An 18,704-nucleotide genomic window follows, 5' to 3' on the forward strand; every position below is an offset into this window, starting at 1 on the left:
CCGAGGACAGTGGGGTGATGGTGGTGGGTTCCACCTGGAGCTTTGTCAAGGGGACAGGTTTCTCTTCCAGTGCTGTGTGCTCAGTGGGGATCACCCTGTCTCTGCTCTGGATGCTCCAACAAAGCGCCCATGGAGGAAGACAGGTTTTCAGTCTGCCTTTATAGGAGTAGGAAAGGAGAGCTATCACCAAGGCTAGGAGAGCTTCTTCAGGAAAAATTTCTTCCCTCTTGCTAAAGGCTACCCAAAGGACAGGGCAGCACTTTTGGCACTGCTGCTGGACTGCAGCTCTGCCCACAGGCTCAGCCTGGCCCTTGGTGCCAGCCCTGCTGCATCCCCCGATGGCAGCGTGGGCACAGCTGGGCCTGTCTGTGCCACTGTCAGGGGTGCTGATGTGGGCTCCAGGAGTCTGCAAGGTGTAGGGATCTTGTGTGGGAGTGGTGCAGTTCAGGGAACCCCATGGAGCTTGGCAGAAGCTCCAGCCCCATTTTGCCCCTGACTCAGAGGATGTCATCCCTGCCCCTGCAGCCTCCATTTACTAGGGAAGGGTCCTTTTCCTCTGTCAGATCCTTTAATTGTTACACAGAGCATCACTGTGTAACAATTAAAAAAATGGGAAACCCTTGCTTAGACAACAGACACTTCAGACACCAAATTATTCAGATTTTTCTCACTTTGCCTTTTTTTTTTTTTCTTTCTGGAAAGATTGCCTACAAGGAGGACTCAGCAAAACATCCCGGGATGGAGCGCACGTATTCCCGAGTCATCCATAGAGCCAGCTCCTCTGTGCCAGCAGCAGCCACTCCAGCCAATCCTGATGCCTGACTGCAATGTGGGAACACATGGCCTCAGGAAGATCTGCTGTCTGGGGTGGGGTTTGTCCTTTGTTGTTGAGGGTATTTTTTCCTTTTAGATTAATAGTACTGAAAATTAAGTTGATGGACAATACCAGGAAAAGGATTTGAAGGTTAAGATTTTAATTTATTGGAAGTCTTCACGGTGTTATTTTTAAAAAAATGCAAGCTTGAGATTTTTTTTATTTTTTGCCTGCCCCAATATTTGCACATTCCCTCTTTTTTCTTTTTCTTTTTGTTGTCAATTTTTGGTTTTGAGCAGCCTTTATTAAGCCAGGCTGATTACAAAATTCCCATTGAATAGATAGGTACACGGCAAACCCTAAGTTTGCTATAAATTATAATATATCTAATACTAAGTCCTAGTATACATATATTTTAAAGGTCAGAGTGGATGTTTTATAACATTTAAGCATATTGCAATTGTAAATAGAAGATGTGTAAAATATGTCATTTTTACAAAATTTTAAAAAATATCTTTTTAGTTAATTATGACAGTACTAAGAATATGGATAACATTTCAGTTACCATTATATTAAAATATTTGTGTATGTGTATAAAAGCGTCCATAAAATTTTCTCTTTGAAGCTCTGTGCATTGGCTCATTCCTATGGCAGCACTCCCTGGAGTGGTGGAGATCAGGAGCATCCCAACTGTCTGTCCTGTTGTGGCTGCTGATAGACACTTCTGACATCTGCTGAACTTGGCTTTGGGTTCTCTCCATGGCCCCAGACTGAAGCAGGCTTGGTGTAGTTCTCCTGCTTGAGGCCAAGAAAACTCAGCATTTCCTTTGAAGTTCATAGTCCCAGACTTTGCCCAGGGCACACTGGGAAGCGATGTGCCTTCAGTGAGATGTTTGTTTTCAGTTTCTGCATCATGTGGGATAAGGTGGAGTGATTGTGCCAGTTCTTTCATGTTCTTTCACAGAAAATCCCTCCTTGCAGCAGTCCCTGTTCACAGTACTGTTCATAGTGTGTTAGAATTTTTCTTTCCTGTGCACACAGTGCCCATAATTCTGCTAAAATGTTTTTTTCTCTGTTTAGCTCATTTTACCTGGAGAAGCTCTGGTGATTGCCCTGAGGCCTCCACAGGTTTGTTCAGGGCAGAGGCCAGCGCTATCTGTTTCTGCTGGGGGTTACCAGGAGGAATTTTCCAGTGTTTTGCTTCGTTCTGCCCTCCTGTCTCTTCCCATAACACCCCAAGTTCACAAGTGGTGCATCTCAGCTGGAGTTGTGCCTGGCCCTGCAGGCCAGAGTCAAGGGTGGGCTCTGAATTCACCCATCTCTGTGTGCAAGGCAGAGCTGCCATGAGCCAGGCTCCCCCTGCTGTCTCACTCAGCAGATCAGGAGTTTTCCAGAATTCTTGGCTGAGGTTTGGAAACCTCCCCAGTGCCCTTGGCTGGTGGGGGAAGGAGGGCAGTGGTTGGGACGGGCACACCGTGGTTTGGGATGGCCCAGCATCAGTGCAGCAACAGTGTGACCCTCACCTGGGGCTTGGGAAGAGCCCAAGGAAAGGGAAAGGGCACTGCACAGCAGCATCAAACACACAGCTGGGCAGGAGCTGAGCCCTCCTCATCCTCACCCCAACAGGCTCTCTGCTCTTCGGACACTGCGCTCTGCAAAAACAGTGGTCTGCTGAAAGGAATGATGTCTGGCCCAAAATTTAACTTGCTTCATGCTGTGTATGTATATATAAACCTGCTGTTTATATATGTTTATCTATGGGAGGAGCCCATATATAATGTATATTTGTGTCATCAGTGGTGGCAGCAGGACTGTGCTGTACAGAGAAGTGAGTGAGCACAGAGTCCTCTTGTCCCTTGGTTTGTTGGTCTCGCTGGACTCATTTTGTTTATGATGATTTCTGGATGGGTACTCCAGAAGCCATCAAGGTGATTTGGAGACAGACTGTTTCTAGTTAATGTTCACAAGCAACTACATCTGTTGGTGGCCATCTCTGGGAACAACTGGATGGCAGAACCATGGTTTGTGCTGAGGGAGCATTGCAGGCTGGGCTGAAGCCAAGCTGAGGTCTGTAAAGCAGAGGTAAGGAAACCCCTGGATTGTTTTCCCAATAGCTTGCACACAAAATGAGTTTAATGAGTAAGTCCAAGGGCTGTGGGATTTGGTTTATTTCAAGCAGCCCATATTCTGGGACTTGAGAAGCAGCCCATATTCTGGGCTTGCCTTGTTGCTGGTGTTGGAGATGCTCAAGCTTGAGTGTAGCTGGGTCCTTTCTCCAGATGGCTCTTCCCCTCCTGCTGCGTTCACACACTTTAAACACTGTTGGGTGAAAGCAATTAGCACAAATATTAGCTTTGAACCAAGGCTGCAGCAGGGAGAGAAAACAAAGCATTAAACCGTGGATGGTCCCGCTGTTTGAGGGGAGAGAATGAAAGAAACGCAGGAGGCATGTGAGGCTGTAGGATGATTACAAGGATGGGGTTTGGCCCTTTCCCATGATAAAACTCAGCATCCCACACTGCAGAAGTGAGATGTGTAGCACTGAATCCCACACCCAGCCTGTCCTTGATGCTGTAGGAAAAGGCTCTTCGCACAATTTTTGCTTTTTAAACTCATAGCATTACATGAGGTCTGCACCATGTCTTTTTTCCTACCAAAAGCTCCCTTTGAGACTCCTTTTGTCTAGGGCAGCCATAAGACCATGATTGGCTGTTCTTGGAGCTGGGGGTTTCTCCAGTAAATTATTTCACAATCTTCTGACACCTTTTCCTCCAGCTGGAGGAGGCTCATCCCCCTGATGCTGTAGACAAAGCTGGTGACAGATTGCCTTTCATCCAGGGGAGGAGATCTGTGCAAGCCAGACTCACACTGAGCTTCTTTAAAAACTTTACAGAGTGCAAAAGAAATTATTCATGTTTGTTACTTAGTGGAAGCTATCTCAACATCCCAAAAGGAGTTAAGTGTTATACATATTTTATGTTTAATCACATCTTTAGTGACACCCAACCACAACCAAAGGCTTAAATTTCAATTAGAGGGAGGTGTATTAAATGTTTAATAGGAATCATTCCTTACAGGGTAATTATATCTTAACATTCACTGGAGGGATGTTATCTTGACAACTTAATATTGATCTGAGGAGGAATAATTTTTTTTTTTTTTAATTTTTTTTGATGATATCCAAATGAGAAATGAAAGGGAATGATCTATACCATTCATACTCCAGACACACCCACCCCTGTGCTGGCCATCCGTGGACCTGGAGCTGGGAAGTGAAATTGCATCCATGCATACCTTTAAATGTGGCTTTTTTAATCTCAGCATGAAAACTGCTGTCCCACGTGTGCTGAGAAGCTCCAGCCTGCAGGTACATTTTGCATCAGTTTGAACATTTTTTTTAAATTGACAACTCAATATTTCAGCTGTAAGTAACATGGGACAATGAACCTTTGAGACAGATGATCTATCAAGGATATCTGCTATGGACTTGAATGTGTTTACCAATTTTTAACAAGTTTGGTATGCACACAAAAGATTTTTCTCTTAATATTTAGATTATCACAAAAATAGTCAGTGTTCACAGTCACTACATATTAAATCCATGAAGTGAGCTCTGAACCTAGGCAGTTAAAATCAAAGCATGTTTAAATCAAACATCAAATGAGAATAAAGAAATGTGATTTAGAGGAAAGCATTCAAACCTGTAGAAAAATAAAGTTTTAAAAAATGAACAAACTAGATTGCAATTCTCATTTAAGAGAATTGCTTTGAGATAAATAAAAACTAATCTGAAAGGCAAAGAACAGCTACATCCATGTAGAACTATGACCATGACCAGGAAGGACCTTCAGCTTCACCATCACTGCATTCCCTCTGCTTTTACACCAGCTGCTTGGACAAGAACCACTTGGCACAAGCCACCCAGCCCCACGCTGGTTTCCTGCTCCTTCTGCCCTTACTTTGCTGTCTGCAAGCCACAGTCTGGACTGGGAAAGGGTTCTTTGTTATTTTGTTTGAGGTTCTTTTGCTTTTGCAGTGGCCCCAAGTACACACATCCTAACAAGTAAGGGCAGGGTCCCATCCTGGTGAGCACACACTGCAACAGTGGAGAGAAAACCTCCTGGGGGTCTTTTGGGCTGCCAAGGTGCCATGGGCCAGATGCCCACAGGAGAGCCCCTGCTTGGCTTCAGCTCCCAGGTTGAGCCCATGATGGGGACAGGCACTGCCTGCTCAGGGGAGCCTGGGATGGGGACAGGCACTGCCTGCTCAGGGGAGCCATCCCTGGGATGGGGACAGGCACTGCCTGCTCAGGGCAGCCATCCCTGGGATGGGGACAGGCACTGCCTGCTCAGGGGAGCCATCCCTGGGATGGGGACAGGCACTGCCTGCTCAGGGCAGCCTGGGATGGGGACAGGCACTGCCTGCTCAGGGGAGCCATCCCTGGGATGGGGACAGGCACTGCCTGCTCAGGGCAGCCTGGGATGGGGACAGGCACTGCCTGCTCAGGGGAGCCATCCCTGGGATGGGGACAGGCACTGCCTGCTCAGGGCAGCCATCCCTGGGATGGGGACAGGCACTGCCTGCTCAGGGGAGCCATCCCTGGGATGGGGACAGGCACTGCCTGCTCAGGGCAGCCTGGGATGGGGACAGGCACTGCCTGCTCAGGGGAGCCATCCCTGGGATGGGGACAGGCACTGCCTGCTCAGGGCAGCCTGGGATGGGGACAGGCACTGCCTGCTCAGGGGAGCCATCCCTGGGATGGGGACAGCCTCTCTGCACCACAGCAGAACAGGGTTCACAGGAGATCAAAGTGTGAGCACAGAGCTGGGGACACTGGGTCGGGACTTGCCCAGGATCAGAGGTGCTGGAGCAGCTGCCAAGGCTGGGACACTGGATCACAGGCACTCAGGATGTAATCCCCTGCCTCCTTACAAACCCAGTGCCGTGGCCACTCACACAGCTCTGCTCCACTGCCTCCCCCTGGGCTGATCTCTCCTGTACTCCTGGGAAAGACAACTGAAATTATTTGCTAATTAAAACTGACCAGAATAACCAATTTTAGCTGGGAAAAGCAGGGGAAATTTTGGGAAATGGCAAATTTATGCTTTTGTTTCAAAATGACTTAAATCGGGGACGTGCAGGGCCCTTCCAGCCTGTTTTTGTTTGCAGTCCACAAAGAGCAGCTCTGGGCAGCCACCAGCGTGCTGGGCAGCTGGGGAGGAAATGAGAACATTATTATTATTCTCAAGAAAAATCCAGCACAGTTCCTTGGTGAAATATTAGCTATGGAAAATATCAAGTAACTTTCCTACCTTCCAGGCATGTGCTGGAGCACTTGGAGATGGGAAAAAGTAAAAGTACCGTGAAACCAGCAGTGTTAGGGGAAAGCTGCCACAGAATATCGAGTGGTTTTAAGGCAGGAGGGTAAAGAGCTCATCTGGGAGAGCCTCCTCGTCAGTAAGTGGTGTGTGTACTTCACACCATGGCCTCAAGATGCAAAAACACTGGTACCCAAACAGCTCTGGCTGGTGGCACTGTGGGAGGAGGTGCTGCTGCCCCTCAGGGAAGTTGTACCCAACAGGTTTGGGATCAGCCCTGGGCATGTCCCGTGCCTTCAGGAGCAGCTCTGAGGCACAGTCAGGTGGGAGTCAGAGCACTGAGTGCCCTCTAAGCTGGGGCTCACAGCCTGCACGAGGTATGTGCGTGGTTTGTAATGCTTCATTGAGTTGACAGTGTACAGGTATTGTTAGAAAATTCTCAGTAATGCAAAAGTGCAGTTGTAATTGCTGACATCTCTGTCCGGGCTGAGGTTCTTCATAACTCACTAGAGCATCTTATATCTGAATAGCAGCAGTTTCCTTTTTTCCTATGAGCTACGCCTCATCTTACAGAAGCTGCATTTTTGGTGTGCTTTTTAAGCTGTGCTCCCCACGTGCTGCTTCAGTTAGCTGTAGTCACTTTTTGTTAGGGACAGCTGTGAGGGTGTTACTCACACTGTGACACATTTTTGTGACCTGCAAATGCCATGTGGTGTTCCCTGTAGTTCTGATTTAGATGTCATTGCACAGATTGCCTGTGGTGAGATGGCTTATAGCTGCAGGGTTTCAAATATGCTCACGTTTTATGTGCGGTTTTTTGCTTGAGAAAAGAAAGCAGAGTAAGAAATTATTATTATTAATCATAATAATTTTAGGAGGTATTTTGTGCTCTGTAATTGTGATGCTCTCTCCCATGAGTGAGGGCTTGTTTTAGTTTGAAAGCTGTTGCAAGCTCTGTGCAGGTAACTTTGGGCCCAGTTGCGAGTTCCTCATTATGAAATCTCCAGCTGAGCATAAAGATTCTCTTGCATGATGCATAGGTTTGTACTCTGTAGCATATGTTGTCCTTGCAGGGTGCTGGCATAAAAGAGACTAATTCTGATTATTCCACACTAACTTGAGGATCCATTTAAAGGGACAGAGCCTTGGAAATTCAACACAGCACCTGAAGAGCCTTCTTAAAAATTTGAAATGTTTCTGTAGCCAAACTTCATGCCAGCCCAATCCAAAACCACAAGCCAAGGTTTTCAGATGTGACTTGTGTATCTTGGTGTTTCTATTTTGCATTTTCAGGTTAAGCCTGGTTTTTCAAAAGTGTTGAGCATCCCCTGCTGGAATTCAGCCCCCTTCAGAAACCGTGAATGCTCAAAATCAAAGCTTCTTTTAATATGGGTCATGTGGGAGTTAAGGCACAGTCAGGCAAATGGTCCTTGCGGAAGGAAAAGGATGCTTAACAGACATTAATAAGTTAAACAATTACCTTTTCACAGACTAATCGGATAACTTTGTGCCATCATTGCCTAATGAGATGTTGAAACCTGAGAATGCTTTACACATATAATTGATTTTTGCCATCTTGTTTCCAGGAGGTTGTGGAGCTCACTCCCCACAGCTGCCCCCGCTGCGAGCGAGTCCCTGCTCAGCCGTGGCTCAGAGGGAGCGTTTAATTACTTTAATTAGTCATGAGAGGAAGGCAAGGTCTCGCTCAAGCCGAGCGAGCGGCCAGGTTTGCCTGGCCCGGCTACACGTGAGGCTAGGGATGATGCCACGGGCTCTGCCTCTTTACCCCCGAGTGCTGCTGCTCGTGTCCCCAAGGCAGCCCGTGTCCCGTGTCCCCATCCCGCTCAGCTGGAACGCCTCCTCTGCCCAGTTCCATGCCAAGGTCAGAGCATCCCCGCAGTGTGGCAGTTCCCCCGGGCAGCTGTCACTGCCCGAGTCCCTGCACAGGGACATGGGCTGGAGCGCATCGCTCTTGGGCCGGGAATGGCACAGGAACAGGGGGAGGCAGTGCTGGAGAAAGAGCAAAGGCTGTATTCAAGAGAACCACGCAGTTTATGTAGAGTGATATGATCCATTCTATTCGGTTGGCTACTTAACAAAAGCACCTTCCTCACACACTGTCCTTGAGAAGAACAGAAAGATTAGAAAAACACCACCTGCAGATTGTTTATACTGACAAGTTATCACATCCTTACAACTCCCCGAAAATTCTCACACGCCGCTGTGACAAACGCTTGCCATTTCTGTCTCTGTGTCCCATGGCATCCACAGGACCTGCTCAAGGTGTGTGAGACACGCGGGTGACACTGGGGAGGCGGCTCCGGGCAGGGATGGGCTGTGGGACAGGGATGTGGGACAGGGATGTGGGGCAGGGATGTGCTGCTGGCAGGGATGTGCTGGGGGGCAGGAGCATCATGCCCGCCTCAGGCTGCTCTGTCAGTGCTGCTCTGAGCTCCCCACAGGCACCACCCAGCCCTTCTGCACACTGAAAACCAGCCCAGCCAGGCTGTGCTTCTGGGGGACACCTGCCTGCTGGCATGGTAGCACTGGCATCCTCCCACACGGGTGTCCCAACACCTGCACACAAAATGTGAGCTGTGTATTGTTTTCATTTCAATTCTAGTACAGGTTTTATTTAGCCAAACACAGCTGACACTCCAGCATCACACAGGTTCTGCAGATCTCAATGCCACTTTCTATGGGACTCTTAAAAAGGTAAGGAAGGGCCAGTGGCCCTGCAGGGATGGACCTTTTGGGGGTGAACACAGGCTGGAGCTGGGAGCAGCACCCTCCCCAGGGAGTGCACGGCCAGGAAGCTGCATTGAACACAGAGATGACCAGCAAACTTGAGAGACTGCACCATTTGTCCAATTATCAGAACACTTCCAATTTCTGCTGCAAAATCTACTTCATCAAATCCTTTTCTCACAAGGATGCATTTCTTCACGTGGATGTGCATTTGGAGGTGAAATGCACCCAAAGCAAAATGTGCCCTGGCCTGGCAGAGCAGCACCTGTGGGGACACTGGTGTGGCTGCCAGCATGCTGGGCTCAGCTGAGGAAGGGCCTTGCAGCCTTGCATGTCCCACTGCATTCAATCTGCTATCTCAGTGCTCAGAAGAAAATACACTCAAGTTGAGCATCAGTCTTAAATCTGCTGCTGAGCCTCAGGCAATGGGTTAGGCCAAGTAAAGCATAGGGATAATATAAAGGCATAAAGGTCTAAATGTCTCAACTTTGAGAAGAATGAAAGGAGAGGAATGAAAACTGGGAAAAAATACATTTTCTTCTTAAATTTACTCTTTACCTCTTACTTTACCGTTTAAATGGAGAAGCCACTGAGAGAAGGCCAATATGGGATCAAATTTGGACATTAAACCTACTCAGTCCTTTTGGATGTACAGAAGGAAAATTATCAGAAGTGTGTCAGCAAAACAGAATCAGCACACAGAAAAAAATCTTCTTGTTAATTTTTAAATATATTGAAATATTCTTTTTTACCTGCTTAAGTGGTACAGCCAGATTCAGAAGGGAATCAGGCTCTTTTGCACCACAATGAAGCATAAATTTTGTCAAAGTCAGAAATCAAGCAAGGACTCGGGGCACAGTGATGTTCTTGTGCAGTGAAAATTGGAAGGGTTGGCATTGACCCTGAGCAGAAATGCTGTTACACTTTTGCCTGGTAATGTTTTATAGGACACTGTGATAATTTTTTATCCAGTGCTGCTGACATTCAAGGCTGATTAGCAGCAAACCTTCCCAGGGACTCCAGCCCTGACAGAGATGTGGGCTTCAGGTTTGCTGCTGGGATGATGGACCTGTGAGCTGTTCTCTTCCCCAGGATGTCCTGCTGGGGCAGGTGGGCTGCTGTGCTTCTCCCCATCCTCTCCAGCGGGGCTGGAGATGCAAGGCCAGCTCTTGTGCTCTGTTGGTCGGGTTTAGCCCCAGAAAAGGGAGGCTCTCTCTTTTTGCACCGGGACTCCCGTGCCACCGGGAGGCAGGACACACCTCCAGCTGCAGCACGTCACAGAAAACATCCACACGCCTGCTGCTGAGGGATTTTCCAGGACAAAATGCTGTGGTATGCTAAAAAAAATCATCATACTGGAGTAGCAATGAGTCCTTTTTGGTTTTTTATCTCACTAACCTCAGGGGAGCAAGAGGGATTTGGCAAGTGAGACAGCTACAAGAACTCTTAGCAGTGGTGCTGGCTGTGCAGGTGCTGCTTCCTGCTGGTGGCAGTTGTCACACTGTCCCTTCCCAGCTGTCTGTGCAGTCCTTCTCCAGGGAGCCCCTGAGCAGCCATGCACGCACACCTGGTGCATGTCCCCATGCACACACAGTGCTGCATGTTTCCATGCACACACACCTGCAGGGGCAGAACAAAGAGCTGAGCTCCCCTTGCTTTGAATGAAGATGCTCCACAAGGTTTCTGTGTTTTGTTTGCAGGTTTTCTGCTGCAGTATGATTTGGTATGCAGTTTGCACAGTCCACTGGGATGGAGCACATGCACCAGCAGCCACACAGAGATATTGCTATGGGGCTCCTAGCACAGAGCTTTGGATATGACTGAGGGTGAAAACTACTTCACCTGGGTCCATATCCTACCAGGGAGAACTTGCCATAGCACCTCAGGTGTGAGAAATTGCCCCTTCTGTTAAAGCTCAGGTGTTTTATAGCAAAACCCACACAGTTCTAGGTGTCTGCAGTAGGCTCAGGAAGGCTCACTGAAGATACTCTCACCAAAATCTGCGGCCTGCATGTGTGCCATGGCTAAGAGGCACCCAGCATGTTTCCCTGCAGCATCCAGGAGCTGGCATGGTAAGCACAAGTCTTGGACCCCACTGAATTTACAAAAAACAAGGTTGGGTGCATGGAGCTCTTTCTCTTTCCAGGGAACACCCTGGTCAGCCCAGTGGCAAAGGCAGCTTTGCCAGGTTTTCACTGTCCAAATCTCCCGAGTTGTCTGGCCCTTTCAGCAGGGCCAGCTGTACAGGGTTACAAGACAAAAGTCATTTCCTCAGATGTTTCTGATGCATCAAAAGGTCTGTGCCTGCTCCAGTCTGGTTCCAGAGGAGCAGCAGGCATGGGAGATGAGAGGAGCAGATGTCTGCAGCTACAGGTGGGGTGAGCTATTTGCTGAGCTGGTAAGGGTCCCCTGCCCAGCCAAACCTGCCAGCTGCAGGGTCAGCAGCAATATTATAATTACACATGGGTGCTGTCACTGCTCCAGTGCCTGATCTGCTTGCTGGAGAAATAGACCCATAATGCTCCCTGGATGTTATCCCCAGCACAGGGGCACCTGCACTGTTATTTCAGGCTGGTTCCAAGCCCGGGAAAAATTAATGGGTGCTGTGGGTTTCATCTGAGAGCTCACATTTGTTTCACCTCTCTGTATGCAGCCTGAACCATGCAGAGCCCTCTGGAGAGGTTCCCAGGAGGTGACAGCAGGGCTGATGCTGGCCAGCAGCATCTCCCCATAGACACACAGCCCTTCTGACACCTCTGGAAAAACAAAGACTCATCATGAGTCACCTCATGTTTGAAGCATCTCACAACAGTTTTTCTTTCTTCCCCCAGCCTCCAGCAGCAGAGTGGGGAAATGCACACAGATGAAATGTTTGGGTTGTTTTTTCCCCTCTCTGTCATTCCTGAGTCACTGTTGATCTATTGGGAAGTGAAGGATCTCAAAGCAAAAGGTGTGTTAAGTTATTTCCCTGCTGACTTTCTGGCATTCTCAGCTCTGTATTTTGAAGCAGGATTTGGGGAGTGGGAAGACTGTTCCACAGGTTTTTGCATCTTACTGCTGGAAGAAAGGTGGCTTTAGGGACTAGGTGATGAGAGAAATGCTGGGGATTGTGTTTCTCTGGCTAATGCAAGAATCATGCCTGGTCTGTCTCTCATTACACTCCTGGGTGCCCAGAGAGAGCCCAGGCTCTGCTGCAGCCTTCCAGGAGAGCTTTGGTGTTCCTGCTTGTCCATCACAGCTCTGGCATGTGCTGTTGACAGCAGGGTTCTTGCACCGTATCAGCTTTCATTTAGAAATTCAATTTTCCTGAGAGAAATTACTAATTCTGGAATTGAAATTCCAGATACACAGAGCAAAAAAGTGTAAATCACCCCACGTCAGGGAAGAGATGAATTGCTGCCCAGCAAAGGGTGATTCTCTCTGTGTGCCATGGAGGTGATCACTGGGCTTTTGGGGCAAACCAAAGGAAATGGCTCTGTCCTCAGCAGTGAGGGGAAAAGCAAGAGGCAGGCAGGGTCGGGCGGGTTCCCCCTGGGCAGCGATGGGCGCTGACAGCGATCCGTGCTGCGGGGGAGGCCAGCCCCGCATGAATAAATCATGGTCCCGTCTCGGCACCTCCGCGGCTCGGGCAGCCCCCGGGGCCGGGAGTGCGGGCTCGGACTGCCGCTCTCCGGGCTTCAAAGGCAGGGAGCAGGGGCATGGAGGGCAACACGCACCTCCCGCAGGTGATCCGCAAGCTGCGCTCCCAAATCCACAAGCTGGAGAGGGAGAACAGGGCCCTGAAGGGAGAGCTGCGGGGCCGCGGGCGCGCAGCGGGGCCGGCGCGGGGAGAGGCGAGCGGCGGAGCGCGGAGATGGGAGCCCGTGCTCGGAGCGCAGGGACCGCCGGCATCCCGGGCATCCCCAGCATCTTCAGCATCTCCAGCATCCCGGGCATCCCTGCAGGGAGGCGGCGCGGCCGCTGCAGCGCCGAGGGAGCAGACAGGTACCGGCCAGGGAGGGCTGTCCTGGCAGCAGGGAAGGGAACGAGCTGCCCTCTGCATTCTGCTGGACTCCATGGAAGCGCCCTGGCCCCATTCTGTGCTCACACCAACCCCACAGCGCTGCATGTCCTGCTCTGTGGGCTTTTCAGGGTGCATATCCCCCTGGCTGAGCTCAGTGAAGTATTTTGCTGCTGCTCAAACAAAGGATTCAACGCAAAGAGTTCAGTTTGCTTAAGCAGAATTTTCTGCTTTGGGTTTTTGCAGGCATGGACTCTCCTCCACATGCCTCTCCCCTCTCTGTTCTAGGCAGAAAAGGGCCAACACTCTTAACCATGCCATAGCCCCTCCTGCCTTAGTCAAAGATGAGAAAATGCTATAAAGAATAAGGGGTTGGCTGCATACATCACACAAGATGTGCAGTTCATTTTTGCGGACAAGGCATTTTGTTCTCGTTGAGGCAGAGAGGAGCCAATATAAAGGAGTACATTCTTTTCAATATTTTATCAGAGGAGAAAAATAGAAATATTCCTAAGTTATAGAAGTCTGGTTGGGACTTCTAGAGGAATTAAAGCAGGATGAAGATGCAGGAATGAAGCAGGAATCAGAGCAAAATGTGGCTTGGTGAGAAGTATTGGAGAAATGGCCCCACAAGTTTTCATGGAGACAAATCTGTGTGGAGGAATAAGATGAGAGGCTGGATTTTCATGCAGCCAGAGGGGTGCTGTGATGAGCAGTGGCTGTTGCCAATCCCACTGACCCAGTGGCCAGGTTACCAGGCTGAAGGCCTCAGGCAGGGGCTGCTGGTGCTAGGGATGTCACCAGTTTGGGAAGAGCTCCCTGGTCTTTTGGCAAGGGGAAAGCTGTGGAAAGAGCTTTCTAACCCCCTGGCTCTTCCTCTCCAGCTGCATTCCAGGGCAAAGGGTGGGACCTAAAGGGGCTGGCTGGCCTCCTCTGCCTCTCAGCTTCACCACATACAAAATGGTTTTGAGCCTCAAAAAAGTGATTTAAAATAGAATGGTAGATCATTTGGGGTTGGAAGGGACCTTAAATATCATCTAGTTTGAACACCCCTGCTATTGGCAGGGACACCTTCCACCAGACCAGGTGGCTCAAAGACTCATCCATGCTGGCCTTGAACACTTCCAGGGATGGGGCATCTACAACTCCTCGGGGCAACCTGTGCCAGTGCCTCACCTAAATCTCACATCCCCTCTTTTAGCTTAAAACTGTTCCCCCTTGTTCTAGCACTATCTGCCCATGTAAAAAGTCACTCTCCAAAAATACATTGAAGAATTCTGAATTGTCATTTTTATTAATAATACTAATATTGGTTTTATCCCTGCTTTTTTTTTCTGCTCCTCAGATACTGCCATGACTGTGAGACGCTACCCCACGGCCTCCCCAGCTCCTGCTCCTTGCAGCACAAGGCCCCACTGGGCTGGCAGGAATCCTCCAAGCACTGGGCTCCCTGAGGGGCCGGGCAGAGCCCAGCCACCAGCCCCTCCTGCTGCAGCACAGCTCAGCAGGGAAGAGGAGGAAGGGCTGGGAAAACCACCAGCCCCTTGTGTCTCCTACAGCCACTCCAGCAACATGAAGCTGTTTCAGGAGCGTGTCTGTAAGTGCCGGTAGGTTTGGTTTGCCTTCTCAGCACCACCTGCCTGGGCTGCTCACAGGTTTCACCTAACTAGATACATGGATTTTGCTCTGGGTTTTAGTATGTTATCAGCAAAAGAGTTGTTTGAATGTGTATGGGCCCTGAGCACACTGGAGGCCTCCTTGGAGGAAGCTGTGCTCCTCCCTGCACTGCATGGGGTTTGGCAGGGGTAGCTGGTTAAATCTGCTATAGAAAGGAGAGGCTGAGGGAGAGAGAAGGGGGTTGAAATATTTGCTCTGTTAAAGCCAAGCAGAGTTTTGCAGATTGATCTGATGTTCTGACAAGCTAAGCTTGAAAGGGATTTTTAAACTTTGAACAAAAAGCACAGAAATACCAAGGAGCTCTGCACTGTGCCTTTAGAAGTGTGATTACTGTGGCTCATGGATTTAGATGTATTGTATCATATTTCCCCTGTAACTGAAGCATTACAAGCTAATGCTTTCAGCCTTGAAAAAGTAGTCTGAGGACAGCTTCTAAATTAAGTGAGATGGCTGCTGGACCAGCCCTGAGTGTCTCTGCTCATTGATGAGAAGCTTTCCAGCACAGGACAGCCACCACAGGTGGAATCAGCAGTAGTGAGACTGACATATGATAGCCCAGCCACATCCCATTGCTGATATACCCACCCTGGGAATCCGTGCTGATTCCTGGCTTCAGCCCAGTCATGCTGTGCTCAAAAGGACGATCATCCACATGCCCTCAAAGCAGGTGTTTGAGCAGGGACAATCCAAGGCTCTGCCTGCTCGTGGATGTGCTGGGACAGGGCTCCAGTGGCCTCCACCTGCTGTGTGGAGGTACCTGTGCATGGCACAGCACAAGAGCTTTTATTCTGTCCCCTCACATCCTCCATGCCCAGCCCCTTGCACTCCCTGTGCAAAGCCAGTTTGGGGCCCAGCTCCCCTCTGAGAGGCTGCAGGGGACAACAAGGGCAAGCCCTCAGAGGCACCTGGGTTTTTTTGTAAGGACACTTCAGGGTCAGGCGTTTTACAGCAGCTGGACACCTAAATTTAGTCTCTGGCAGGGAACTGGCATCGTTTTGCAAAGCACCCTGACCCTGTAACTCTGGGTTTCTGTGCACCCCGCTGGCCCCAGGGACACTCTGGGTGCACATGGACACTTTGGGGGCTCGCCCTGGAGCCAGCTCACATGTGAGGTGTGTGTGGGATGGCAATGGCAAACACTGCTGCTTGCTCACCAGGGGAAGGAGCTTTCAGAGCAATGACACCAGCAGCACAGATTGTTACACGGGTGCCTGGGGAGCTGCGGGTGCCCGTGGCCAAAGACAGCAATGATGGTTTTATTGCTGCCATCAGAGCTGCCCTGGGGAGCTGAGCACTGACCCGTGGGCACTCACAGAGGTGGCTGTGGGAAGAGCTCTTCCCTTCATCCCCTCGGCAGCCTGGGTGACATCCTGAAGCACAAAGCTTTCTGTTTCTCACACCCCAAAAAATTTAATATCTTTTATGGTCTTAATGGTGGCTGCTCCGTTATATACTCACGTGTCTGACACAGACACCCATCTTAGCTTTTCACCAGCAAGGTAATTTCTAGCAATTAGTTCAGCAGGCTTATTAAGCTTAATTTTTTACAAAGATCACATTTTTACTTTCTAGCATGCTGCTTCATGTCAGGTTTTCCTATTCTTAGTTTATTGTGGCTTCCTCACATTTTGTTCCAAAGCTATAATCCTGTATGTGATATGAATATTTTTGCTTTAAAATTAACTCTCAAGTATCATCTTGAATTTTTATAGACTGCCATTGCACCCAAGTAATAAAAAAAAACAGCACTGCTAACAAATCATCTCTAATTTGCATGTCTAAAATATTTTAATTCATATATGTTAAAGTATTATTTCTACCAAGGGATTCCCACTGTGTTTGGTAAATGAAAAAAATTATTCAATATTTAAACACAGGATAAGAGAGCTGAGAACTCTTTCCAGGGCTATTATACTAAAATTACTGAAGGGTCTCTGTGGGTGCACGTGCACCCCCAGGGTTCTGTGCACACACAGCTTTGTACACACAGGCCAGGCACTGACAGGGAGATGTGAGACTCGATGGAAAAAGGCAGATGCTTCCAGCAGAGAGCACCATGCTTGGTCCTTTGGGAGGGCCATGTGAATGGCATGACATCCTGCCTCCACTAGCATGCAGGACTTGAAAGCATTTGCTTTTTCCTTGCTGGGTTGGTGTTTTGGGTTGTTTTTTTTTACTTTCTCTGCATGTTTTATACATTTGTCATCCTCATAATGATTTCTCATTTTTTCTCCAGGGGTAAAGTGAAGGCTGTGAGTTTCCTCTTACCAACAGATATGTCATCATTTGCTGAAAAGCAAGTTTCTCTCAAAAGCCCACAAAATCAGAGCACAAAACATCTGATGACCATCGCTGAAAAGGATATGTGAGCTGGTGAATTTTTAAAGGCCCATTGATTCCTGAGATCAACTGGCCTTAAATGATAGCTGTGTGTCAGGTTCCCCTCCTGCAAAACGCTGTGGCAGGGTGCCCACAGAGCATCACCCAGCCGTGTTTTGGGTCACTGGCCTGATGTTCAGCACGGAAATGGGAGCCAAACAAAGCCAGCTGGAAGCCCAGACACGGTGGTGAAACCACACAAAGCAAAGGTGCCTGCACAAAGCGGTCTGTGTAATGTGTTCAAGGAGCCCTTACCTCAGGACTGATGAGAACAGGCTGCTGAAGCTGGGTTTGCTGTGTTTGTCACAAAAAGCAGAAACTCTGTCACCACTTGTGTTTGCTGATTCCCTTGACAGAAAGGTGTCTGATGCAAATGACAAAATAAGAACTATCAAAGAGCCTGTGAGGTTTTCTCTGTAGGTAAAACCTTCAAGCTTCACTAATACAGCAAAGTTAAGGAGATATTACAGAGTCAGTAAATGCTGCCCTGAATTTCTGCAAAGCTTGGCAATGTCCTTTTGGGGTTCACTTCTAACAGAGTATGGGGAAAAGTAAGTACTTATTGCTATGAAAGTGTGACTAAAATCTGCTTCTCACACGGTGTGCTCATCCAGCTGGAGACTAAAGGCTGGATACCAAGTCAAAATAATTCAAAACTGTGAATATCAGAATTTTTTAGGAATGGCTTCTCAGCTCACACTAAAAATCATTAGCAGAAATTCAGCAAGCAAGTACAACATAACTGTGAGATAGAACTACAGACACCTTGCAAAAAATGAGCAGTGCTTGTTAGTTTAATCATACAAGTGAAGATAACATTCCCTGTGTTTATTTTGATTACAACTATTTATGGAATCAAAATACTGCACACTGCCATTTCTTTCTGTACAGGAAGCACTGATGATTGAATACTGTATAAAGAATACATGAATAGTAGATGTTTGTACAGATAACTTTAAGGAAGATTTTAATCTCATGGTCTACTCTTAAAGTCTTGAGTTTTCTGAGTTTTCTACTAAGTCTTGAGACTTAGTAGAAAAAAAACCCTCTGAATTTTCCATTATGTTTTATACTTCTATGACATACTGTGTTTCTTTTTTCATTTTGAATTTCACCATAGTTTTTTATATTCAAGTGTGGTTTTAATATATTCTCACTGTTGAAGTAATAATTTCAATTTCACTGCTATTTTATTTGTGTATTTTTATGTTCAGCTTGGATCCACACAGTGTTGCATTGTAATGTAAGAAGTAATGAATTAATGCAAACGAGGTTCCAGTTTGGAAACAGTCCATTTTAGAAGGCTTTACTGGGAAGGTTTTATAAATGTTTTAAGGAAAGCATCATTTGTGGGAATTAAACATTGCATAAGTGTTCAGTTAAGCACCTAAATTTAGTTGTTTTCCCTCAGGAAAGTACAAAAGTCTTTGAAAAATCTGGCCCCTGGACCTTTAAGGTACCCAAATGTTTACAGTTAAGGTTTTTACACCAGATTTAATTGGATTTGGGAATCCATATGCTTTAGAAAGCTTTCAAAAGCTCAACTTTTAATTTTTCTAAGCCTCAGCTTCCATGAAGCAGCAGTGGGAATTTCCTTCTCCTACCCTTTTTGTGTCAGTTCACTGTAGATATGTGACTGACACAAGAACTGAGCACTTTTGTAGGCCTAGAGGAAAAGGAGAATAGAAAAGGTGGAAAGGAAAAAAGGGACAGCAATCAAAGTAATCACTGACAAATGGCAGTTGGTATATTAATGAAAAGATTTATT

General features: G+C 47.9%; 2 protein-coding genes and 1 long non-coding RNA gene across 22 annotated transcripts in view; all 3 read left to right on the forward strand.

Annotated features, from left to right (window-relative positions):
• DOCK10 (dedicator of cytokinesis 10) overlaps positions 1–1,438 on the forward strand; it is a 145,154-nt gene extending 143,716 nt beyond the window's left edge. For all 20 annotated transcript variants that reach the window (XM_064385963.1, XM_064385971.1, XM_064385964.1 and 17 more), the window contains one exon: positions 703–1,438. In XM_064385963.1, the coding sequence (XP_064242033.1) occupies positions 703–770 (68 nt within the window). In that variant the 3' untranslated portion in view covers positions 771–1,438. The remainder of the gene's footprint in view (positions 1–702) is intronic.
• A 6,886-nt stretch (positions 1,439–8,324) lies between these two features.
• Positions 8,325–11,823, forward strand: LOC135278975 (uncharacterized). Its single transcript, XR_010346346.1, has 3 exons — positions 8,325–8,415; positions 10,581–10,952; positions 11,712–11,823. It is a non-coding gene; the product is annotated as an uncharacterized LOC135278975 (long non-coding RNA).
• Positions 11,824–12,511: 688 nt separating this feature from the next.
• Positions 12,512–18,704, forward strand: CCDC195 (coiled-coil domain containing 195). Its single transcript, XM_064385975.1, has 3 exons — positions 12,512–12,864; positions 14,226–14,487; positions 16,794–18,704. Exons 1-3 carry the CDS (start codon positions 12,579–12,581, stop codon positions 16,924–16,926), a joined length of 681 nt encoding a protein of 226 aa, XP_064242045.1. The 5' UTR covers positions 12,512–12,578; the 3' UTR covers positions 16,927–18,704.

The sequence above is a fragment of the Passer domesticus genome, chromosome 11 (assembly GCF_036417665.1).
Source record: "Passer domesticus isolate bPasDom1 chromosome 11, bPasDom1.hap1, whole genome shotgun sequence".
Lineage (NCBI taxonomy): Eukaryota > Metazoa > Chordata > Aves > Passeriformes > Passeridae > Passer > Passer domesticus.

What these genes read in the sequence shown, in the direction of transcription:
- CCDC195 (XM_064385975.1), top strand. Translation starts at nt 12,579, where the DNA reads ATGGAGGGCAACACGCACCTCCCGCAGGTGATCCGCAAGCTGCGCTCC. An exon ending in AGCGCCGAGGGAGCAGACAG is followed by an intron (nt 12,865 to 14,225) that starts GTACCGGCCAGG and finishes TCTGCTCCTCAG; the next exon opens with ATACTGCCATGACTGTGAGA. An exon ending in GAGCGTGTCTGTAAGTGCCG is followed by an intron (nt 14,488 to 16,793) that starts GTAGGTTTGGTT and finishes TTTTTTCTCCAG; the next exon opens with GGGTAAAGTGAAGGCTGTGA.